General features: G+C 41.0%; 1 protein-coding gene across 1 annotated transcript in view; it reads right to left on the minus strand.

Annotated features, from left to right (window-relative positions):
- LOC120494844 (cadherin-like protein 26) overlaps nt 1-26,100 on the minus strand; it is a 142,726-nt gene that overhangs the window by 72,014 nt on the left and 44,612 nt on the right. The window contains exons 4-7 of the mRNA XM_089134714.1: nt 25,117-25,272; nt 24,844-24,991; nt 16,704-16,879; nt 16,504-16,632 (exon numbers count right to left, since the gene is read on the minus strand). Of these exons, the coding sequence (XP_088990840.1) occupies nt 16,504-16,632; nt 16,704-16,879; nt 24,844-24,991; nt 25,117-25,272 (609 nt within the window). The remainder of the gene's footprint in view (nt 1-16,503; nt 16,633-16,703; nt 16,880-24,843; nt 24,992-25,116; nt 25,273-26,100) is intronic.

Genomic DNA, 26,100 nt, shown 5'->3' on the forward strand with positions numbered 1-26,100 from the left:
TTAATAGTTGCGATCGCGACATCGCGAAATCCTGGAGGGACTGATTATATCTCGGTAAAAAGGCACACATTGAAGATGTTTAGAAGGTTGTGGTTTAAAAATAAACATTCCGACATTAGAGGGATGTGGTTTAACCCTCTGGGGTCCAAGGTGTATTTGGGGTCCTTGAGTTGTTCTGATTGCCCTGACATTTGTGCTTTTTTTCAGTTGCTTATAAACATATTAATGGCACAGGTAAAACTATAGCATTTTTGCTGTAGTGTAATTTTACCTCCTTAGCATTTTTGAGAGAATATTGTTTATGCATGGTTATTGAAAAAAATTAAAATAAAAGTTTCTGAAATAAGGCCACAAAACACATAAGAAATATGCGTCCACATTACTTTTGACTAATGGATATTGTGGCCTAGATTTTTTTCTTCACAATGATCTGAAAATTGTACTGCCTAATCGTATATATAAAACTGTGAATTGGGTTATATTGTGAAAAACATTTTTTGTTTGCCAAGGCAATATGCGAATGGACGTGAAGAGGCCAGCCCTCATCATGATTCTCACCTGAGAGAGACAAAAGGTGTGTTCGACATCGCCTACGGCTGGATGCAACCGATCGGCGAGAATAGCCACGTGCAGGTGGGGAGGAGCTGCAAACGGAGACGTGAAGTCGGACAGCTTAAGTGAAATAAATGCAACATTTGCCAAATAAACAGATATTTCAGACACATTTTTATTCAACACTTTACTGCTTCATACAGCATCTGTTTGAACAAGAATAAAGTTCAAAATAAGCCTATAATCAATGACGTGGAGTCAACATTTTTGAATCTGTTTGATAAACATGATAAACATGACACAATATAACATCACGAATACATGAAAAGACTGTTGAGTTTACTGTTGAAAGGACAACATACATACATATTTACACACACACACACACACATATATATATATATATACTCATATATTTAAATAAATAAAATAAATATAAATACACACACACCCGATTGTGATGTTTTATATCTCTTGTATCAAAATAAAGAAGCAAGCACAGACACGAGTGTGTATTCTTTTTCTTCTCTTTACTACTCTCCTCCTTTCTCTCTCCTCTCCTGCCATCTACACATTAACTCAGCAGACACAACATTTCCCCCTTTTTTTTAAAGCCTTTTGGATAGGTTCTGACTTAGAACATTATAACATAATAACATACTTTATTCCAACCACTAAGTAACACAGAATTAAAGAATTACTTAAAGAAACAACTTATCTCTTTACATAAAACAGGTAGTATTATAAATGAATGGTATATTAACTCCTGGTAGTTCCTTTAAGGAGTGCCTTAATAACATTTAACTACTCCTATTAAACAACAATTGACTGTATTTGAATCATGAACTATTTCAGTACCATTGCATCTATTTATTTTTCTAACACAAAGTCTTTCAACCAAGCTGGTTGTTTAAACTCTCTCACACTTCTTCTGAGGGTAGTTTGCTGTTCCTTTTCCTCAGTATTAGGCTGTAAGCTTACTTTCCCAAAAGTCTTTCCCAAACTTATCGACATCTCATTTGGAACTCCCGTGAGACGAGACGCATTCCATTTCTTCCCATCTTCCAACAGGAAGGTATTTGGTCCAACCTTCTCACCAAACACGGAGCAGTGTACCTTGTAGAGCCTTTGCGAACATGCTCTGGTTTCTTTATACGCACCCAGTCCTTTTCCTTGAATTTGGGTACCTTAGCTCCTCTCTTTTTGTCAGTGTAGTCTTTGTATTTCTGCTGCTTACGTGTCACAGTGTTTTTAATCTCCAAATGTGTCTTCACTTCCCTGCTGACAGGCAGGACATCCAGTTTTGTACGCATCTTGCGGCCACGCAGGAGTTCGAAAGGTGTAGCCCCTGTGGTAGCATGTGGCGTCGCTCGGAAATTATGCAAGAACTGTGTCACAGCTGCCTTCCAGGACTTCTTTTCCTGAATTGCAGATTGGATGCATTGTTTCAACACTTTATTAAAGCGTTCTACTGCCCCATTGGCCTGAGGGTAATATACGCTGGAGTACAAATGCTGAATGTTGCGTTCCTTCAGAAAATCAGCAAAAGCAGTAGATGTTAGTTGTGAGCCATTATCAGACACTAAGCAATGTGGATTACCTTCTCTACTGAAGATGGTGTCCAGGAAAGTTGTTATGACCTCTGTTGTCACTTGTGATGCAAAAGCTACTTCTGGCCACTTACTGTAGTAGTCTACCAGTGTTATGGCGTAGCGGCAATCCCATGTAGCCGTCTCAAACGGTCCCACAATATCGATGGCTACCTTTTCCCATGGACCGTTAGGTAATTCCACAGGTATGAGAGGTGCAGGTGCAGGCTTGGCCGTTTTGTCATTCAGCTGACATGTCAAACATGAGGCAATCAGAGTTTCTACACTTCTGCCCATTTTCGGCCACCAGTACAGCTCGCGAAGTCTTTGTTTTGTCCGCACAATTCCTTGGTGTCCTTCGTGAGCTAAATTCACAAGTCTTGTACGCAGAGACAATGGAACTACAAGGCAATGATCCCCCCGCATAATGAGAGGACCCTCCACAGAAAGCTCATGTCTGATATGAAAGTAAGGTTCCAGTTCTTGTGTCACTGACTTCTTGTTTTTAGGCCAGCCGTTCTTGATCTGTGCACGAAGTTGAGCTAACTGGAGGCAGCTCTCCGATGCAGACGAAAACTCAGAGACTGACAAGGCGAGTAAGTGAGAAACATTGGCGAACATTTCTGGTTCATCTGTTGATTCACTCGTCTCCGGTAAGGGAAGTCGAGACAGACAGTCTGCTGTTGTGTTGTATCTCCCAGGGCGGAATGCAACATCATAGGAATAGCATAACAGACGGGCCGACCACCTAGCAATTCGCATGCCAGCTCTACCAGTGCCTTTTGAAGTAAGAAGCGTTGTAAGGGCTTGGTGGTCAGTGCGCAGAACGAAATGTCTACCCCAGAGATACGTCCTCCATTTTTCAACACTCCACACACAAGCCAGTGCTTCTCTCTCCACAGTCGAGTACTTCCTTTCAGCTGAAGAAAGAGTTAAGGGAGGCAAATGCCACAATGTACCATCAGCATGTAACTGAGAAAGGACTCCTCCCACACCGTAATTAGAAGCATCAGTGCTCACGTAAGTTGGCAATCGGGGATCAAATAGAGCTAAAATGGGGCTCTTTGATAGAAGCGTCTTCAGGGTGGCAAAACTTTGATCAGCCTTATCAGTCCAGAAGAAGTTCACGTCAGTGGAGGTTCTCAAAACTTCACGCAGGGGTTCAACCACTGTTGCGTAATCAGGCAGGAATTTACTATACCAAGACGTTAGGCCCAGGAATGAGCGCAGTGAGGCTATGTCATGGGGAGCAGGTGCATGCACGACAGCAGCTACATTATCAGCATCTGGGTGTAATCCCTCTTTAGAAATCGTGTGCCCCAAAAATTTCAAGGTTTGCAGCTTAAATTTACATTTCTGCATGTTTAGTTTCAGACCAGCCTTGTTCAGACAGTGAAGTACGGCTTTTAAACGAGTGTCACGGATTCCCTCTGTTTCGGCGAAAACAATTAGGTCATCCAAATATGCTTGAACACCTGGCAATCCGTGTAATATCACTGTCATCATCTTCTGGAAAGCAGGCGCGGCTGAAGCCAGTCCATACGGGATACGTTTATAACGGAACAGTCCATCCTGGGTAATAAACGCCGTTAAATCCCGACTTTCCGGGTGCAATGGAACCTGGTGGTATGCTGAGGCCAAGTCTATGGTAGAGAACACTGTTGCCCCACGCAGCTCTGCCAACAGTTCCTCTATATGGGGCAAGGGGTGGCTATCAACAACTATAGCCTTATTTGGCTCCCTTAAATCAATGCACATGCGAATTCCACCCCACTTTTTTTGTGTCACCACAATTGGGGAGACCCACGGAGATGCATCCACCCGTTCAATTATGTCCTGCTCCAACAGGTGTTTCAGTTCATCAGAAACTGCTTGCCTGACTGACAATGGCAATCTTCTCAATTTTTGCTGAACAGGAATGAAACCTTCTTTCACTTTCACTTTGTGCACGAATCCGCTTGCGCATCCTACAGTATGCACAGGCAATATTTCCGAATTCTCATGTGTAATCACAGCATCGCCTTCAATACGGCAGTGAAGTGCCTTAAGCAGATCCATTCCCAGCAAAGGTGAGCCTGACTTTACTATATAGAACGTGCCCATTGCAGTACTACCATCATGGAAGACGTCTGTAGAGAAACAGCCCAGCACTGGAATAATCTCCTTGGAATAAGAAACTAATTTTACTGTCGCTGGATTGAGGGTGCATGAAGCAAAGTGTTTACGGTAAATGCTCTCGGGCAATATGGATACTGATGAGCCCGTGTCTACAATTAACTCCACTGGTTGACAATGTCCATCCTTTGTTTTAATTTGCACTGAACAGAGGATTTTGTCTGTCACTGTCTTAGGATCATTCATGTATAATACAGTGAGCTCTGGTATAACAATCTCACGCACCTGTTTCTGTGATGATCGGCAAACTTTGGCAAAGTGCCCAATTTTTCCACCTGAATTGCAGACTGCTTTGATCGCTGGACATGTAGGTTTGTTAGCCATATGGTTGTTGGATCCGCAACGGTAACACGAACGCCGCTGTCTCGCGTTCGCGGCTGAGCGATCTGATGATGGGGAAGGTATAGTCTTACTGTCCCTTCGTTTAACGTTCCGTTGACTCTGTATGGCCCGCACTTGTGAAGTATCAGAAAGTAGCTCGGAATTCCTAAATGCAGTCTCCATTTGCACTGCTATTGAGACAGCCTTATTCAGCGTGAGGTCGGGTTCAAGCAAAAGTCTGTCCCGAACGCGTAAATTGGCTGCTCGCTCCACGAGCTGGTCACGTAACATTTGTTCTTCCATCTCTCCGAAATCACACGCGACCGCAAGCTCCCGTAAAGCAGCCAGGAACTGATTCATGGATTCATCAGCCCGCTGTGTCCTTTGCCTAAATTTGTGTCTCTCTGCGACAACATTAACTGCAGGAATGAAATACCTTTTCAGTGCAGTGACAGCCGTCGTATAAGTATTGCCCGTGTCTGGTAAGGTATAAAACAGTCTTTGTCCTTCTGTGCCCAAGGCATGTAATAGAACAGCTCGCTTTCTTTCTTCCGGCCATGCGTCACCAGTAGCATCGATCACAAGTAGGTAGTTTTCAAACATTTTTAGCCATACGGTAAAAGTAAGTGCAGGCTCGCCAGGGCATGGCAGGAATGGAGCTGGCAAAGGAACTGTAATCGACATCCTCGTCGCCAATTGTGATGTTTTATATCTCTTGTATCAAAATAAAGAAGCAAGCACAGACACGAGTGTGTATTCTTTTTCTTCTCTTTACTACTCTCCTCCTTTCTCTCTCCTCTCCTGCCATCTAGTGGCTACACATTAACTCAGCAGACACAACACCGATTCATACTTAAACAGTCTTTTTGGTTTTACAGATCAGTAGAGAAAAAAATCTCAGTAGCCTATATAGTCTTACTAATGTAGGAGCAAGAGTGAATGAACGCATAACACGCGCGCGAGCTGTCTGTGCGCACATTTAATATTTAAAACAGTCTTTGTGCAGTTTACAGACACTATTCAATAACGCGATTAGAACAAAGCACTTAAGAATAAATGACTTACATCAGCTGCATCCGTGTGCTGCTCCTCGAAATAAAAACAGGTAACTGAGGTAACTTTTCCAGGATTATTTTGACAGTATTATTCCTCACAGCGCAGCAACACAAGGTAAAGTTTAGATTTGTGATAAACTGGATATTTTATCCAGCTGATGTGGGCATTTTCATGGCTTGCCTCAACAGTAGCAATTGAATAGCGCACGCTCTCAGTAGGCGGGGTTACATTTGCTATTATTAGTTGAAAGGAAAAAGACTGACATCTCTCTTTTCATACAGATTACATCAACTGAGAATAGTTGCTTTTTTATATAAATTACTTCATTTAAAAGAAGAGAATTTCAGCTTCATAAAGAGAGATCTTTTGTATTACAGTTCATTTTTCGGACGTGTTTCAGAAAGATTTTTGCAGAGACAGAGTGAGCTGAAAGCGCACCCTGTTTATTTGATTTATTGGTAACAAATAAGGTTCATTTACTAAACATTAGTTAATGTTTTAACTAACATGAACTAACCATGAGCAATACATTTGTTACTGTTTTTGTTAATCTTTGTTAACGTTAGTTAATACAAATCCAGCTGTTAATTGTTTATTCACGTTAGTTCACAGTGCATTAACTAATGTTAACAAGATTTTAATAAAGTATTAGTAAATGTTGAAATTAACATTAACAAAGATTAACAAATGCTTTAGAAGTATTGTTCATTCTTAGTTAAAGCCACACTGCGGAACTTTTTGGCCACTAGATGGTGCTTGACATGTAATTTTCACATCCAACGTCCCTAGAGGCCACAAGCTCCGCAGCACTGTCGCAAATTAAAGTCAACAAACAGTCAACCGGTCAGCCTCCTGTCTTAGATTGTGTGTGCTTGTGCTTTTACTGTCTATGGTGCTTGCAGTGTATGAGGCGGGCCGGGCAGCCTTGCCGCGCTTGATTCCCTTATAGCAGTCGGCTGAGAGAGCGAGCGGGGTGATCCCCGTGGGGATTATCATGTCTGTGAGTGAATGTGGGCGCGGGACAGCGGACGCATTTACTGCACTGAAAACACCATCGGCCAGAGCTGACTGTATGTGTGTTGGTTTATTTTTACAGAAACCGTGGGACATGTGGTGTGTAATGTTAGTGTTTGTGGGTACTAATGAGTCGCGGGCACGTTCACGTTGACATGAGCCGATTTTATTAGTGAGAGTGCACTGAGGCGGGCTGTGTTTGTAGAAATGAACACTGGGCTGTGGGCATTTTATTACACTTATAACACCATCGGCTGTGGCCGGAATACTAGAAAATACTACACTAATATGAATTTATCTGGGTTACCTTAGAAACGGCATTTGTGTGCAGGCAAGCGTCCGCATCGGTCGAGCACCCCTCCTCCTTTAGCTCACGCCAGCGAGCGAAGCGAAAGCTGGACCAATATGTTAATCCTCGTCCTGGCTTTTAATTTGTCACTCTCCCCATTTCTTTTTTAGTTTCCTCTGATAAAACCGTTGCCTTCTTCCTTGTAGCTGTTGTTCGGCATGACGAAAACATACGGACGGCAATCCAACGCGAGTTGAGCACTAACGCTAGATTCTGAGGAAGTTGTGGGTGGTGGGGGAAGTGACGTATGCCGTAAAGCGGTCGAATTTTGTAGTTCTTTTTGTGCTCAGGTTCCTACCCGAAACCCGAAGTTACAAAGTGCAAGTAAAAGTGATACAGACACCTTCAGGAGACGACAGACGCATCATTCAACCTATTGTAAGTCGATCTACCATCTCAATGGGTTTTGGTAATATATTACAAAGGTTGAAGAGTTCCACGGTGTGGCTTTAATGTTAACTAATGTAGTTAACTAATGAACCTTATTGTAAAGTGTTACTGATTTATTTTACAAAAACACAAGGTTTTGATGTTAACAAGAGTGTACACAAAAAAAGAAGGCCCTCTATAGTTTATAATCATATATTGATTTTATTTATATGACCATTAATGACGGAGTATCAAAGTCTATCTTGCAGCTATGTGAAAAAAAAAAAACTATCAAAACGCGGAGAAGCATTTTTGGTCCCCAGAGGGTTAAAAATATCTGAATATTATATTTTATTCACGGTCATCATTTGTAGTAGCCTATTCACACATGTAGTGTTTTCTCTGAGTTTACTGTGTAGCTGCTACATGAATCTGTAAGTCAGTTACACTGTTTACTTCTGAATATTATATTTTATTCTGGTGCACTCAATGTTATCGCTACTTTGTAATAGCCTATGCTATTCACCAAACTAAACATAAAAGATGCTAACTGCCTTTCTTTGTCTCTATAATTGTAATCATTCTGTACAATGACAACAAAGTTGACCCTAATGTAAATTAGGGGTGTAGCGGTACACAAAAATCACGGTTCGGTACGTACCTCGGTTTTAAAGTCACGGTTCGGTACGTTTTCGATACAGCAAAAAGAAAGAAATGCCAGAGAAATGTCCTATTTGTTCAAAGAAAAAAAATATTTTTAAATAAGTGAGTTTTCCTACAGTAGATCTTGAAACTTTCAGGTTTATAAATGGGGGTCATCTTTGAAGGATGAACAAATAATGTTTTGGTCATCACATTAAAATTAACATTTAAATATATATTTATTTATATAATATTTGAATTTTGAAGTGCTGAAAAAAGATGTGAAGTACTTGAAAGCATTTCACCATTCCAGCCAAACTGGTTACAGTTAGTGTTACTACATTAAATCCATGGTGAATGTTGCTGGTCTGTGGACGTAAAGTAACACTAGTTAATTCACGGCACAATGTTTCTCCTGGTTTCCATGACAGCGCTGTTTGATCTAATAGAGATCTACGGTTAATAACGGAGAAATGTGAATGCATCTCACTAGATCTCGCAGCGATGTTATTACCTCTGTGGCGAATTCAAATGTTTTCTTTACTGGATCTCTTAGCGCTGTGTGTTAACAGTGTTGCTTGATTGAGATCGGCTCGCGCTGCACAGATGTTGCTGCTCCGAACTGATAGCAACGATCCGTGAAGCACATAATGAGTAGCGCAGTTTCGTTCTGCTTTCATTACGCTTGCCATTTGATGTTGCACAACGTTGTGTTGGCCAGTGTTGGGAGTAACGCATTACAAAAGTAATACATTACAGTAACATATTACTTTTTGCTGTAACGCAGTAGTGTAAGGCATTACTAATCAATTTTCAGTAATATTTTACTCGTTACATGTTCAATGAGGCTTGTATTACAGTTGTATTACGGTGTATTGTCTGCTTTTACTTCTTAAAGGCAACAGACTATGTGAAAGTTTTAAAGCAGTCTTTTAGTGCCAGTTCAGAGCGGTCTGTAACATTGTTTTTTCCTCATAAATGCGAACACGAAAACTAAAATAAAATGAATATTTTAAGTTCTATGGAGACTGGAGAGCCAACCCTTCCTCATCCGATTTGCGTAGTGTAATTAACAGAATTACAAAAAATATATTTTGCCTCCTTTTTTTTTTTTTGTCACGCATGAATGTGTGTCATTTCCCTAATATTAAAAATAAAACATAGACTGATATTTGTCTAATGTCTGGAGTCCTTTGAGGAAGTAGCCTATACGTTTCAATACATGTATTTTCTGAGAATTTTTATTTCAAGTTTTGACTGCAAATGTCATGTCCATAATGCTCCTTAACTAGTTTGTGGTGTAGGTCTACGTTTTTTATAATGTTAACTTCAAATAATACTAATAGCCTAATTTAAAGATAAGGCAGCATTGGATCTGGACGGTAAGGAGAACAACGCTGGGAGTTGGAAGAGGTGTGTCGCGATTCTGTTCGTGGATCTGAGTCGTGTGGCGAATCGCGATTTCGTTTTCATATTGCATATCGTTACAGCCCCAAAGTTGTTCTACTTAGTTATTTTGGTGAAAGTAACTCAAAAGTAATACATGAGTAATGTAACGCATTACAATTCTGAGACAGTAATATTGTAAGGTAATGAATTACTTTTAAATAACAGTAACAAGTAATACCTAATGTATTACAGTTTGGAAGTAACTTGCACAACACTGTTGTTGGCCGCGTCAGCCCGAATTTTGCCGACAGGAAAAATGGTCCAAGCAATCGTTCGGTTTGTATGAGTACCGAACCGGAAGCCTCGAACCAAAACGGTTCAATACAAATACATGAAGAGCTCTTTTACAAAACGCTATGAATCCATTTCAATAGTTTTCAGGAAAACTATATTTTTTCCCTAGACCCACTCATTTTGTGAATATTCAAATTATCCTGTTGAAATGTTTTATTGGTTCAGTCTGAACATTTTGAACAATGATTATTAAATCAAACAACAATATTGTTAATGATAAATTAAAAGTTAATTTTATTTTTTTTCAAAACGCTATAAATCCACCCATTTTTTGTATCATTTTTAGTAGTCATTTTTAATAAAGTGTCAAACCTCAAACAAATAGTACCAATTTCAACATATGCATGAAAAACTAGGCTAATTATTAAAAAATGATCAATAATGATAACGATATATTCAAAAAAGGGATGGGCACCCCTCCAGCACATGCACACACACATGTATAGGCTACATAGCATGTGAGCAAAGCGGAGCGGCGTGACGCTTAAATATAAGTAAAAAAAAATATATATATAAAATAAACATAGGCTATACGTTTTACATTTGTGTTTAATAATATTACGTTACTTAGCTATTCCATCTATGTTGAGTAGGCTATGAAAAGGGAACCGCATGAGATGAGTAAGATAGGATCAAAATTCTAAATCTGCCCAATATCGGAAAATATTTGGATTGGGTCAGACATGATTTTGACCACTTATTTAGTTTTGTTTTGTAGAAAGCTTGTAAATTTCGTTTGATATAAATTGTATATTCATTTTAATAAATGTTTCATCAACAAATTGACTGGATTAAAACATTAGAAGCAAATATCAGACAATATAATCAGGACACACGCGCAGGTGAACCGGAGCGCGTCTCATATATCAAACACCGCGATGCTTGCCTCACAGACCTGAGAACTAAGCTACAGAAAGCTTTAAGTACTTTTAAACCAAAAAATTAAAAACGAAAAAAAAATTGGCAACTCTCTGCGTATGTAGGCTAATTCGAAGTATGCGTTTCTATAGGCCTATGCGCGTTCACTGCGAAGATGGCAAGATAAGTAAGTTTGTGAGTAGATTGTGGCAAGCTTTATGCATGCGTTGAGATGCGGAAAAGGCAATTATATACGCTCATATGGTTTCTCTCCTATTTAATTAAATCAATATATGTGATTACTGATTAGACAAATGGCTTAAATTATCTACTTCTAGTCGACTAGAAAACTAGGACTCATTTTGAGGAATGAATGAACATAAACAAACCTCTGTTCAGAGTGCCGCCGTGCTGGATTGCATCGAATTCAAGGATTAATCGCGTTTTGGCTAAAAACAGGTCTGGCGCTTATCGCGTTTTGGAAAGAAACTGTTTCTTGCCGTACATTTTAAACAGGGAAATATAGCAATTTGGCATGAAACGTTGATGGAGCAGCGAAAGGGTTCTCTCCACAGCAGAATGACACGACAAACTCATTTTTTTAAAAAAATGGCGTTTAACGCGTTTTGGAAAAGAGCTCTTCACATACCGTTACACCCCTAATGTAAATCTAATCTAATCTAAACTCCTGCTACCTGTACACAGATACCCAAATACGTGTCACCTAATATCACCATTTGAATTTGTTATGCAACCATGTAGTTCAATTTTCATATTTACTGTTTGTCATTATGTCAGTATCAGTGTTTGCTTTCTACCATGCACAAATAAACATGTCACTGAACTTTTGCTGTGTAATTGTAACAATAAGCACTCAAACACACCAAACCAACAATTACTAAAAACACACACAAAAACAGGCATATGTTATCCGCATATCTCTCAAACCGTTTGTATGGAAAATTTCAAACTTGATAGGCGTCTTGCCACTGCTCCTCTCACATTGCATACTGAGTGGCCACTCCCCCTCCACATTGCACACTAAGTGACCACTCCCCCTCTCACACTGCACACTGAGTGGCCACTCACACTGCACACTGAGGGGCCACTCCCCTTCTCACACTGCACAATGATTGGCCACTCCCCCTCTCACACTGCACACTGAGTGGCCAGTCCCCCTCTCACACTGCACACTAAGTGGCCACTCCTGCTCTCAGACTGCACACTGAGTGGCCACTCCCCCTCCACACTACACACTAAGTGGCCACTCCCCCTCCCACACTTCACACTGAATGCCCCCTCTCACACTCCACACTGAATGGCCACTCCCCCTCCACACTCCACACTGAGTAGCCACTCCCCCTCCACACTGCACACTGAGTGGCCACTCCCCCTCTCACACTGCACACTGAATGGCCACTCCCCCTCTCACACTCCACACTGAGTGGCCTCTCCCCCTCCACACTGCACACTGAGTGGCCACTCCCCCTCCACACTGCACACTGAGTGGCCACTCCCCCTCCACACTGCACACTGAGTGGCCACTCCCCCTCCACACTACACACTGAGTGGCCACTCCCCCTCCACACTGCACACTGAGTGGCCACTCCCCCTCCACACTACACACTGAGTGGCCAGTCCCCCTCCCACACTACACACTGAGTAGCCACTCCCCCTCCACACTACACACTGAGTGGCCACTCCCCCGCCATTATAAACACTGAATGGCCACTCCCCCTCTCACACTCCACACTGAGTAGCCACTCCCCCTCCACACTGCACAATGAGTGGCCACTCCCCCTCTCACACTGCACACTGAGTGGCCACTCCCCCTCTCACATTGCATACTGAGAGGCCACTCCCCTTCCACACTGCACACTAAGTGACCACTCCCCCTCTCACACTCCACACTGAGTGGCCACTCCCGCTCTCAGACTGCACACTGAGTGGCCACTCCCCCTCCACACTACACACTGAGTGGCCACTCCCCCTCCACACTGCACACTGAGTGGCCACTCCCCCTCCACACTACACACTGAGTGGCCAGTCCCCCTCCCACACTACACACTGAGTAGCCACTCCCCCTCCACACTACACACTGAGTGGCCACTCCCCTTCCACACTGCACACTAAGTGACCACTCCCCCTCTCACACTCCACACTGAGTGGCCACTCCCGCTCTCAGACTGCACACTGAGTGGCCACTCCCCCTCCACACTACACACTGAGTGGCCACTCCCCCTCTCACACTGCACACTGAGTGGCCACTCCCCCTCCACACTGCACACTGAGTGGCCACTCCCCCTACACACTGCACACTGAGTGACCACTCCCCCTCCACACTACACACTGAGTGGCCTTTCACACTACACACTGAGTGGCCACTCCCCCTCCACACTGCACACTGAGTGGCCACTCCCCCTCCACACTGCACACTGAGTGGCCACTCCCCCTCCACACTGCACACTGAGTGGCCACTCCCCCTCCACACTACACACTGAGTGGCCAGTCCCCCTCCCACACTACACACTGAGTGGCCACTCCCCCTCCACACTACACACTGAGTGGCCACTCCCCCTCCACACTGCACACTGAGTAGCCACTCCCTCTCCACACTACACACTGAGTGGCCAGTCCCCCTCCCACACTACACACTGAGTGGCCACTCCCCCTCCACACTACACACTGAGTGGCCACTCCCCCGCCACACTAAACACTGAATGGCCACTCCCCCTCTCACACTCCACACTGAATGGCCACTCCCCCTCTCACACTCCACACTGAGTAGCCACTCCCCCTCCACACTGCACACTGAGTGACCACTCCCCCTCCACACTGAGTGGCCACTCCCCCTCCACACTGCACACTGAGTGACCTCTCCCCCTCTCACACTACACACTGAGTGGCCACTCCCCCTCCACACTGCACACTGAGTGACCTCTCCCCCTCTCACACTGCACACTGAGTGGCCAGTCCCCCTCTCACACTACACACTGAGTGGCCACTCCCCAAAATAAACATTCTGACATTAGAGGGTTGTAGTTTAAAAATGTCTGAATATTATATTTTATCCACGGCCATCATTTGTAGTAGCCTATTCACAAACTGTTTGCTCAAGCGTAGCATTTTCTCTGAGTTCTCTGTGTGCTCCCCTGAATCGATGCGCTTATTCATTTGTGGATGTTAACTGAATGTAAGTCAGCTACACTATTTAATTCTGAACATTATATTTTATTCTGGTGTGCTTAACGTTATCGTGTTTTCAGAGTTTAGGCTATGGAACTAGGAACTATGACGTCAAAGAGGATAAAACACCACCCCCGCAGAAGAAGATCAACACCTACTTCAACATGGCCGGTTTAGCCCCGCCCACCGATTCGCACATTACACGCATAGCTCAATAACATAGATGCCTACCTCGTGATTACAAACCGGATCGAGCTACCGAGCAATACAAAATATTGTGCAGTGCCTGGTTGTGGAAGAAGACAGTAGCTGCATATGCTTCCTCTGGATTCCAATAGGACTGCATGGATAAACTTTATTTTTAATGACGTTCCAGCTGATGAGGTAAAACATTGTCCGTCTGTTCGCTTCATTTCACTGAGGATTGTTTTGTAAACAAGACTCGATTTACAGACTGGATTTAAGATTAAAGAACGGTGCTGTGCCGTCTATATTTGATCTGACAGGAATTGTGCTACACACGGACTCTGGGTTGAACATGTTTGGGCGAATCATTCCGGTTGCCATTTTACAACATTGGATGTTTTCAAAACAATTTCCCCTAAGTGCATCATCGACGGGTGAGTTGAAACTCATAAAATGCAAAACTGTTATCCACTCACAGCAGTGGGTGTTTACTTCCAAGTCTTCAGTGCGAAACACCCATAAAAAACGAGCGTTTTTCAACTAGGCTCAAAACTAGGGTACAAAATAGCCTATTACTTATTCATTTTGATGTTTTTGAACGCAAAAACCAAGCGAAAATTTAAAAAGCCAGTTCATGACCCCTTTAAAGACGCCCATATCTGCACAGTAAAAAGCAGCAAAGCCGACATAGTTGACCGCAATGTTCGAAAACCATGCTGACAATCACTGAGCAGGTCATTGTATTCAAGGTGATTAATTATTGATTATATAATGTTTTTTCAATTAACTTAACAGTTGGAAGAATTGCAATTGGGCGGTAGTTGGAAACATTAGTTGGATCATCAGACTTAAAGGGATACTCCACTTTTTTTGCAAATAGGCTCATTTTACAATTCCCCCAGAGTTAAACAGTTGACCGTTTTCGAATAAATTCAGCCGATTTTCTGATTTTTAGAAGGATATAACCAGAGAGTTTCTGGTCTCATTGACTTCCATAGTATATATTTTTTTCCTACTGTGGAAGTCAATAAAACCAGAAACTGTCTGGTTACTGATATTCTTCTAAATATCAGAAAATCGGCTGAATGGATTCGAAAATGGTAAAAATCCAACTGTTTAACTCTGGGGGAGTTGTAAAATGAGCCTATTTCCAAAAAAAGTGGAGTATCCCTTTAAGTGTACTAGCGTGAGTTTTAAGAAAAATCATATTTAAATTATTCACATCAGAAGCATAAGAAGCATTCAAAGAACCCAAAATGTCATTTATATCACTTTGTGCAATTTCAGAAAAGTAAAATTGCTGAGATGCTGCTGGTACTGATGGGAGAAACTGAGGAACAATAAATCCACAAGATAATTCTTGAACAGATGCAATAAAATACTCGTTGAAAAATTAGCGATTTTATTGGTGAGAAGAGTACCATTTATGGATAATTGTAAACTGTTATTATTATTTATTTATTTTTCACCAGTTACAGATTTAATTGTTTTAAATGTTCTTGGGTTGGAAACCGTTCAATTAATTTGATTTTCAAAATATAGCTGTTTTGCTTTGAATAATTCAAAATTCACTTATTGCTGAACTGTGTGAAAATAAGCTTAGCCTCATGTGTTTTTAATGATCTGTATGCTTTCAAAGAGGTGGCCTTCTTTTTTAAAAGCTGCAAAATGTCAGGAGTTACCCAAAGTATTGTATTTTGCCTGATATGTATTTTACAAGTAGTAGTACATTTTTGACGTATTGTCTCCACTCTTATGAAAATTTGACAGAACATGATCAGGATTTTGCAAAGACATCTCATTACTCCAATCAGTATCAGCACATTTCAGCATTAAACTGAGACAATTTTTGAATTTGGTACTTTTTTAATGTAACTAATTTAATGAGATTTTGGCTGTTTAAGACATTTTCTAATGACATAGTGAATGATCTGAAACTGCTGTATTTATCACTCCAGATATACTATACTTAGAAGGTTGATTAGTGAAAATGAGGTCCAAATAGAATTTCATGTTTTACCAAATCTGGTGGGATCTTTGATTAATTGATGAAGACCTATCCATGTTTTATGGCAGTTGCTTTTAAAATTGTAGATTAATTATCGATCCAATTCAAATTAATCATAGTGATAATACTACTCAGCTACTGATAATATATAAAATATGATGTGGAATCGACAGACAAAAGCTTTAAAAATGACTACATGTGTGCTTTCCGAGTTTCTGCATACCTATATATTATATAAACTAACTACACAAATTTCACTTCCACTGATATAACAACATATTTTCTTCCATGAATGGATAGGTTTGGTTTGGTTTTGTCAACTTGAAACTAATCCCTTAACCCGTTATAGAGTTTGTTCAACTATCATCATGGTGTGGGCCCCTTGCAACCCTGGTCACTGTGTTTAAACTTTTTTTTGGCACACCAATCAACAAAGACTGTCCAGCCTGACTCACCGTGGTAGAATTGAATTCTGGTGGATGGGTGTTGGCATCTCTGATGTCCAGAAGAACAGTTCCAGTTGAAGACATTGCAGGTGTCCCTTTATCCTTCACTTCAACTAGCACTTCATATGTTTTTGCAATCTAAAATTCAAGAGACAGAGATCAAAAATGCTGAAAAATGCTCAAAACATGCCTTTTCATTAGTTACTCACATCATAGTCAAAGCATCCCGTGAAGGAAAGCTGTTTGATTTTAGTGGTCCCAGGTATGTCCTTCAGGGAAATTTTTGGTAATGCAGGTTCTTGTGACACCAGCCTCATGGTGAACTGGGAATTAGGAGTATCCACCTGATCTTTGTCATGAGCTTGAATTGCTCCATGCAGAATGCCTGCATGTTCAAAGTCAAACAATGATGATTAAAAAAGTGAACATACTCTATCTATGCTTGGCATTTAATGCTAACAGTTTAGTTTCAATAACTGCTCCTTTATGAACTGGGGAGGACATTTTGACTTTTAAAGGAGCATTTCACCCATTTCAACATTAATCTTTATTGAAAGTGGATGATCATATATGTAGTCGAAATGTAAAAGAATTTTTAAATTTGGTGCCCTCTTGACCGAGTAAAGACAGAAAATAACCGAGGGGCGCATTTGTATGTAAGACAACAAGTCCCACAATGCACCACACTGCACAGCTCCGCAAACCACACCCATTAATCCGGAACTGCGCACACATCAGAGAAATCACTCCTTTTTTCGTCTACAAGGCTAACATTAGCTGTCACCAGAGTTTGAAATTCATTTCACACAAAATTTCTATTTAGTTGGCTGTGGCGAGCAGGGCAATCGAGGGCGAGGGATGTAAAGAGGACAGCACAAGGCCGGTGGTGTGAGTTATAATCAGTGTTGGGAGTAACGCATTACAAAAGTAATACATTACAGTAACATATTACTTTTTGCTGTAACGCAGTAGTGTAAGGCATTACTAATCAATTTTCAGTAATATTTTACTCGTTACATGTTCAGTGAGGCTTGTAACATATTACTTTTTGCTGTAACGCAGTAGTGTAAGGCATTACTAATCAATTTTCAGTAATATTTTACTCGTTACATGTTCAGTGAGGCTTGTATTACATTTGTATTACAGTGAGGCTTGACTTTTAGTTTTAATTGTAAAAAAAAAAAAAAAATACAGCAAGATTGTGAGAATGGAAAATGCAAGTAGGCTAAGTTACCTGTTCGTGGTCAGTCAATAGTCACGTGTGGTGTCCAAGTTTGTAAATAAAGGCTGATATATCTGTAGGCCAGGGGTCGGCAACCCAAAATGTTGAAAGAGCCATATTGGACAAATAAAAAAATCTGTCTGGAGCCGCAAAAAAATTAAAAGCCTTATATAAGCCTTGATGACGACAACACATGCAATAAGTTTTATATTAGCCCCCTAGTATCAAAATGATAAGTAGGCTACAAATACATAATGAGCATTCATGATTAAATGTTTATATTCTCTGCAGCGCATCCTGGAGAGAATGACGCACCACGCGACTACTTTGCTGTACGATGGTGCTTTAAGTTTAACTTCCATATTAATTTTAATGTATTACGTTTCGTTGCATTGATGAAATTAAAGAAATACAACAAAGAAAATCAGATTTTTTTATGTCATTTTTACTTTAGGATTCGAAAAAAAAAAATTAAATGTGCAACATGCAAAGGCCTCCTGAGACCTCCCCATGGAAATAAAATGCAGTCCTCTTAAAATAAATCCTCAACAATACAATACATTCCTTTTCTCTTCCCCCCTTATCTAGGCAACATATTGCAAAACAAAGAGTGCAATAAAACAGCAGCCTTTTGACACAAACTGTAAAAGACTTTAAAGGGTTAGTTCACCCAAAAATGAAAATTAAGTCATTAATTACTCACCCCCATGCTGTACCAACCCCGTAAGACCTTCGTTCGTATTCGGAACACAAATGAAGATATTTTTGATTAAATTTGAGAGCTGTATAACTACCACATTGGCTCCTAAGGGACTGCCTCTTGACGGCCCAGAAAGTCAATGAAGAAAATGTTTAAATATCCCAAGTGACTACCGTGGCTCAACTATATGTTTATCAAGCGACGTGAATACTTTTTGTGCGAAAAAACAAACAAAAATAACGAGTTTATTCGACTATTTCTTTTCTTCCTTGTAGGCCAGAACGAGAATTCCTTAGATTTCCACGACGCATGCGTGAGATTTGCGATCTGCTTACACCAGCTTAGATCGCAATTCTCGCGCATGCGTCGTGGAAATCTATAAGGAAGTCTCGTTCTGGCCTACAAGGAAGAAAAGAAATAGTCGAATAAACTCGTTATTTTTGTTGTTTTTTCGCACAAAAAGTATTCACGTCGCTTGATAAACATATAGTTGAGCCACGGTAGTCACTTGGGATATTTAAACATTTTCTTCATTGACTTTTTGGGCCGTCAAGAGGTATATTTAATAAAAAATATCTTCATTTGTGTTCCGAAGACGAACGAAGGTCTTACGGGGTTGGTACAGCATGGGGGTGAGTAATTAATGACTTAATTTTCATTTTTGGGTGAACTAACCCTTTAAAACATGCATAAAACATAGCCTACATTAAAACAGTGTAAAAGACACTAAAAACATAAAAGCAGCCCAGTCATGCCCGTCCTCTTCTCTTTAGTTTTCAAGTCAGTGCAAGAGTAAAATGCAGTATCCTCTTTCCTTTTGACACGCGCAATAATGCAGCCATCCTCGAACCAACTAAACACAATATCAGACATAGGCTGTGTCATTCCAAATATACTGACACAAATCAGAAATCACTTTATGAAAAAGTCACTTTGTTACTAAATATGCGTCTATGACAGGATTATGTGCTTACCCGTTTAATGTGACTTCTGTTTTCGGACATCACTGGACAGCTTCTCAACATCGGGCATGTAAGATGTAACTTTAATCTTCACGCAGGACTGCAAGCTCTCATCTGTGAGGCGGGTGCGGTATTTGGATTTGATGTAATTCATGTTTGAGAATATCTGCTCGCACAGGTATGTTGATCCAAAGATGGATAATACTCCAAATGCATATTTTTTCATGTTCATATAACGGTCAAGAAGAGCATTCCATGTTTCAAACACAAGTTTCTCGATAGTTGGGAGGCTTTCAATTTTGCTCCATTCGTGGCTTTGGGCAAGCTGGGCTTTCTGGCGAGTGACGTCTTCAAGCGCGGCTGTCAGACTTTTGAACTTGGACACCCACAAATCTTTGTCAACTATATCGGCCATTTCCATTTCAAGGTCAGCTTGAATTATTCCTGGGAATGTGTTCAACAAGGACGGGTCAATCTCCAGGGGAGTGACAGGGAAAGACAGTGTCATTTTTTCCTTTCGGAACTCACTGAATCTGCTCCCAAATGCAGTTTGCATATCCACTATCACACCTTGTAAAAAATCACCATTGAGTATGTGATCGTGATAGGCTTCTTTGAACTCTATCAGGGAGGGGAAGTGAGAGAGTGTGCCTCGCTGTACATCTCTGGCGAATACAGTCAGCTTGCGCTCGAATGACAACGGCTTCCAGCATTTGCAGTGCAGTGTTTCCCCGCCCCTGGAGACTTTTATTCAGCATGTTTAGGTGACTTGTCATATCCACCATAAAGTGCAGTTTTTCCAACCACTCGATATCTTCCAGTTGCGGGTAGTTCAGGTTTTTGCTTTTCAGGAATGTTTTCACATGTTCTAAACAAGCAACAAAACGACGCAAAACCTCGCCTCTGGACAGCCATCGGACTTTGTTGTGTAGTAGGAGATCGGAATATTCGCTGTCAACTTCATCTAGCAATGCACGGAACTGACGGTGGTTTAATGCTTTTGCAATTATCTTGTTCACCATCTCGATGACAAGGTTCATCACCTCCATACACTCCGGTGGGAATGTTTGTGCACACAGTGCTTCTTGGTGCAAGATGCAGTGAAATGCGAGCAGATTTCGACCCAACGCTTTCTGTAATAAAGTCACAAACCCCTTTTGCGATCCCCTCATACTGGGTGCCCCATCTGTAGCCACTGAAATAAGGTGGTTGGTGTTTATTCCATTCTCATTTAAACACTTCAGCACAGCCTCACATATGTCCTCCCCGCGTGTTTGGCCTTTCAGTGGTATTAATTCGACCATTTCTTCTTGCGGCCCATCAGAGTTAACATACCTGCATAACAGCGCTGCCTGTTCAATATCGGTCACATCACACGACTCATCACAGGCAATTGAGTATGCTGCAGCTGAATTAATGTCCTTGATTTGCTGATTGGTGATGTTGCCTGCCATTTTAATGGCCCTTTCCTTCACTGTCTTTGCGGAGAGAGGCATGTCTTTAATTTTCTGTATTATCTCGGTTTTGTTTTTGAAGTCTGAAAATAGATGCTCTGATATTTTAATGAATGAATCCTTCATGTAGTCACCGCCTGTGAACGGTTTCCCACGCTTTATTATCTCCCGGGTAGCAACAAAACTAGCAGCAGTAGTGGAGTTTGGAGATGCAATCCAATTTTTAAATTTATCTTTGCGCTCCTCTAATTTCTCCAGAAGTAATACAATCGCACTTTTTCTCTCACTCCCAACTGGGTACTTAGCTGCAAATGTAGCGTGCCTTCCCTGGAAATGTCTTTCCACGTTACTCTTTTTGTTATTTGACAACTTCTCATTACAAAGCAAACATTCAGGCAATCCATCTGCATTGGCAATGAAAGCAAATGATTCGGTCCAAGAACTGTTGAATCCCCTGTTCTCCTCAGCTATCTTTCTCTTTTTCCCCTTGGGATCCATGACCCATGACACCCGCCGGTTTGTTTATTTGTCACCCGCCGTCTGACAGAAAGGGGCGTGTCGCAGTCTATGACGTGAATTCTCCGTCGACAGAAATGTTGAAATTAAATATTATACACATTTTTACAACGTTAAAAAACTTTAAGAATGTTTGTCATGTTTTTCCTCCTACAGAAATTATATTAAAACATTTTTTTTTTCATTTTCATATTTTTGAAAAAGCTCCAGGGAGCCACTAGGGCGGCGCTTAAGAGCCGCATGTGGCTCTAGAGCCGCGGGTTGCCGACCTATGCTGTAGGCTATAGCGATTTATTTTCTACAGGAGTGCGGTGAGGCATGATTTCGGCCTCTGTGTTCGGGCTGGCCAGTGGAAAAATGCCTAATGGGTGAGCATGGCATGAAGAAGACCACATTCGTGAGATGGACGTATGCACATTAGGCTATTCGTTCTTTGTTTTCTTTCTAAACAGTTAGGCTGTGTATAGGTGGTATCTGTCATGTTTTCCTCACGCAATCATGTTTTTGATGCGGTGTGACGTGTTCATGTAGTAAGGGTGGCGATAATAAAGCACCTGAAAGCTGAAAAAGCAGAGATTATGAATATGTCAAATATGCCTATAGCAAGGAGACTTGAATTGTTTAGTAATAAAGATGAAGTTGACGATACTGACTCGGGATCTTCGCAGTAGGCTAGTGAATGCGAAATGCACATTTCATTTCATAAGCGGAGAGCAGTCTGTTTTCTTTCATTTTGAATTGTTCTGTTTACAAGTAGACATTTCAATATAGATATATTTTTCAGGTCAGTGGAGTAGGCTATACTTATACGCTGAGTTTCGGTATAGCCTATTGGCTATTTATGAGACGCACACCAGCACGCCCCCGCGCCTTATCTAATAGGCTATTGTCTGCTTTTACTTCTTAAAGGCAACAGACTATGTGAAAGTTTTAAACAGTCTTTTAGTGCCAGTTCAGAGCGGTCGTGTCTGTAAATTTGTTTTTTCCTCATAAATGCGAACACGAAAACTAAAATAAAATGAATATTTTAAGTTCTATGGAGACTGGAGAGCCAACCCTTCCTCATCCGATTTGCGCAGTGTAATTAACAGAATTACAAAAAATATATTTTGCCTCCTATTTTTTTGTCACGCATGAATGTAGTTACAGCCACAAAGTTAAGTTCTACTTCTGTAGTTATTTTGGTGAAAGTAACTCAAAAGTAATACATGAGTAATGTGACGCATTACAATTCTGAGACAGTAATATTGTAAGGTAATGAATTACTTTTAAATAACAGTAACAAGTAATACCTAATGTATTACAGTTTGGAAGTAACTTGCACAACACTGGTTATAATGAAAGACACCTGTGAGACACACCGGTCTCACGTCTCTCGCGGTGGAGCAAAAGCATAAAATGAGGAGCGATGACGGCAGATCGAGATAGAAACAGGCCTGATTTTATGATGCGTTTTGTTTCTGTTGTGTATAAAGCCCGGAACACACCAAGCCGACGCCGACAAACTAGCGCTGATGAAAGCTGACTGTGTTGTCGCCTCTCGTCCGCTCTCGTCGGGGGGAAAAGCTGCATTTGAACACACAGAGAGAACTACAGGCGACTATCAGCTAGAATGTGAGTTCTGCGCCTGCATGTAAATGAGACAACTGTCTATTTCTGCAGATATATTAGTCTATATTAGTCATTTAAAAATGAAAAACTACGCTGTCGGCTGCAGATACACATACAGTAAACAAAGCAGCATGTGCTTACCGTTTTGAATATCAATCCTGCTAAACGCTTTCTTTATTCCACTCCGATCATGTTAATATTGAAATTTCGCCAAGAAACACTCAGGTGAGATGACGTAACATAAGAACAGCCTTCTATTACCGATTTGACTTCTTTGCTTGCTGTTTTGCTTTTAGTCTCGTGCACTGACTTTCACTAAGCTGAACAGCCAATCAGAGTTCTCTCTTTCCCCAACGGCCCGACGCCGATTCAACATGTCGAATCGGGCGAAACAAAGCCTTCTATTTTCCTAAAATAGCCTAAACTATATTCAGCCAACGGCACGGAACCGTGCGGAACACACCGAGGAAACTTAGTCGGCCGATGCACAAAAACTGGCGGACGGCCGACCGCCGGCTTGGTGTGTTCTGGGCTTAACGTTACAGCAGTCGTCAATGAGGGGCTGCTGGCTTATACTTTCATTTTGTATTTGTTCATTTTGCTATTAAAATGTTTAAATGTTCGCCGGTTCCCGCCTCCTTCTTCCCACAACAACAAACAACATTAACGTTACATTGGCAAACTAATTAGTGAATTACTCGTTTGTATTTATTTCTATATATGGTGAATTACTGAGGAGATACCTGGATGTTCAGTCAGGCGAAACTAGGATGGTTCACATCACAACACAAACGTCTGTGTGCTCGTCTGATTTAGAGATTTCTTTCAGGATTAAATTGCCATTGTTGAAATTCTCTGCAGCAGACGGACTCTTTCTGTGTTCGTAGTTCACAGCGAGAGCACATGCACCAGCAGTCCGACCCAGCTCGAGCCAGTCCGGGCTACTCGACTGAGAGCACAAGCACAGAAGTCCGCCTCAGCTCGAGCCAGTCCGGGCTCCTCGACCGCGGTTCCTCCATCAGCCTCAGCTGCTCTTCACTATACTGCGGCTTGTAAAGACAGCCACAAACATCGGATTCGAGCAGCAGAATTTCAAAATCCTCTTCTTCCATTTAATGTTTGGTTTCTTCCGTCATTATCATACTTCCTATCTCCACAGCGCTTGTTAGCTTAGCTTCCAAACAAGATGGCGGATATTGATTCAGTATCTGCAAGTGAAGTCCCACTCACTGATCTGTACTAGGCCTGTAGGGTGAGTGGGTTCCACATCCTTGAATAATAATGAGCTAATGTTTGTAGTCTCTACACTTTTCAATGAAATGTGACTTCCTGCTTATTATGACGCAAAATGACGATTTTTACGTCATAATAAGCAGGTAAAGTAAAAAACACTTAAAAACACTTTTTACTTTTGTTTTACTTAAAGTAAAAAACTTAAATTAATTTCTCCCATCTCAGGGGAAAATAAGGGAATAAACTATGACCATTCAAAAATATGACTGGGTTTCTAAAGATACAAAGCTTAATGCAAATGGGTGAAGTGTCCCTTTAAGTTATTGTCTTCAGTTGCAAATATCAGTGAATTATTTTTTATCTGAAATGAAAAGATCAAGAACTATAAAGGTCTATAAAGTAAAGTCTGACAGAAAATCCTCATTGGCCAGCAAAATAGTTTTCCCCCACAATCACGCCGTAGGTTTAATCCGTGTGGTTGTTGTATTGAGCTGGTCTGGATGCTCAAACAAATAGAGCAATGTTCTGTCTATGTTTACACTTGTCAGGAGAAGTCACCTTACAAATGGCTAACTTATAAAAGTTTCTTTACAGGAAGCATTTTAACAGACATAATATATGCATATATGCAGTAATACGTGTTCTCTGAACCTTCAGGAGTGTTCTCCTGAACTGTTATACGGATAGTTTCCAGCGGGAACTCGGGTCTGTTGTCATTCACGTCCTTTATTTCCACGTTGAATGACAGCGTTTTGTCCAACTCTTTTCCAGTCTGCCTGTCCAGCACGTCAAAGTCCATCTACAAAAGAATCAAAATGTCACTCTGAACTACATCAACATAAACTAAATCAGTCCATTCTTTGAGGTCTGCTGTATTATTTTGATATAAATAGTGTCATATTAAATCCTGTCTTGAAATCTTACATGGAAGATGGGATTAATTTCCCGGTCAATGGGCCGGTGTACGAATACAACCCCAGTGTTTTCGTTAATGGAAAACAAACCAAATGGCTCTCTTGTCACCCCGTCTCCTTGGAGGCGGAACTTGACGGAGTTGCCCTCCTTTTTGTCATTGAACAGCTATACCAATTAAAAAAAAAAATAATAATAATTAGATTCATGTACCATTTATGATTATGTATTTGTTGACTTTTTAGCCAAAACATGCATTATTCAAAATAAATTCATTTTTAATTCATGCAGACTAAAATAAAAACAGATATTCTGACACGGCACATTTCAGAATAACTTGTCAGAGAAACAAGTTTGTATGCTAAGCATGCTTCCTAAATATCTGCAAACATATATGGTATTTTTATGCTTTAGTGCAGTCAAATACATGGAGTTGTATGGCTTTTAGTTCATGTCTGAAAGGTTTAGGGTCATGTATAGTATTAGCATTAGGATCAGTAGAAACTTCCAGCTGAGTGTGTTTGGGCTAAACTGTGCAGGAAATTGGCCCTCCCGGAGTACGATTGGACACCCTTGCTCAACTCCTTCTAATTGCATTAGCAAGTAGCATATTCATGTGCTGTAACTAAAGCCTGTGGGCTGTATATTGTAGGCTTGAAAATAAACAAAGACATAAAAAAAGGCGATGTAAAAACATTTTTGCATCACTATAAGTGTAGGCTATTGTGGTTTTCAAAAGAAACTATACATACTTTTATTAAGTTTAGTGACAGCATGGTGCAATAATTGGTATGGGCTACAGCTTTTATTATTGCTTGATACAAATTTTACAATTTCAATTTAATTCTTGTGGTTTTATTCCGATCTTGATTCAATTTGGACACATAAGCACCAAGACACCTGCCCTGTTCTCCTCTGGTTCTCCTCACACCACAACTCAATTTGTCTCTGATTGTTCTGTCTAACATTCATCCTGACATATCCCTGCTCTCTAGG

This window comes from Pimephales promelas, chromosome 9 (genome assembly GCF_988280905.1).
Source record: "Pimephales promelas chromosome 9, fPimPro1.hap1.1, whole genome shotgun sequence".
Classification (NCBI taxonomy): Eukaryota; Metazoa; Chordata; class Actinopteri; order Cypriniformes; family Leuciscidae; genus Pimephales; species Pimephales promelas.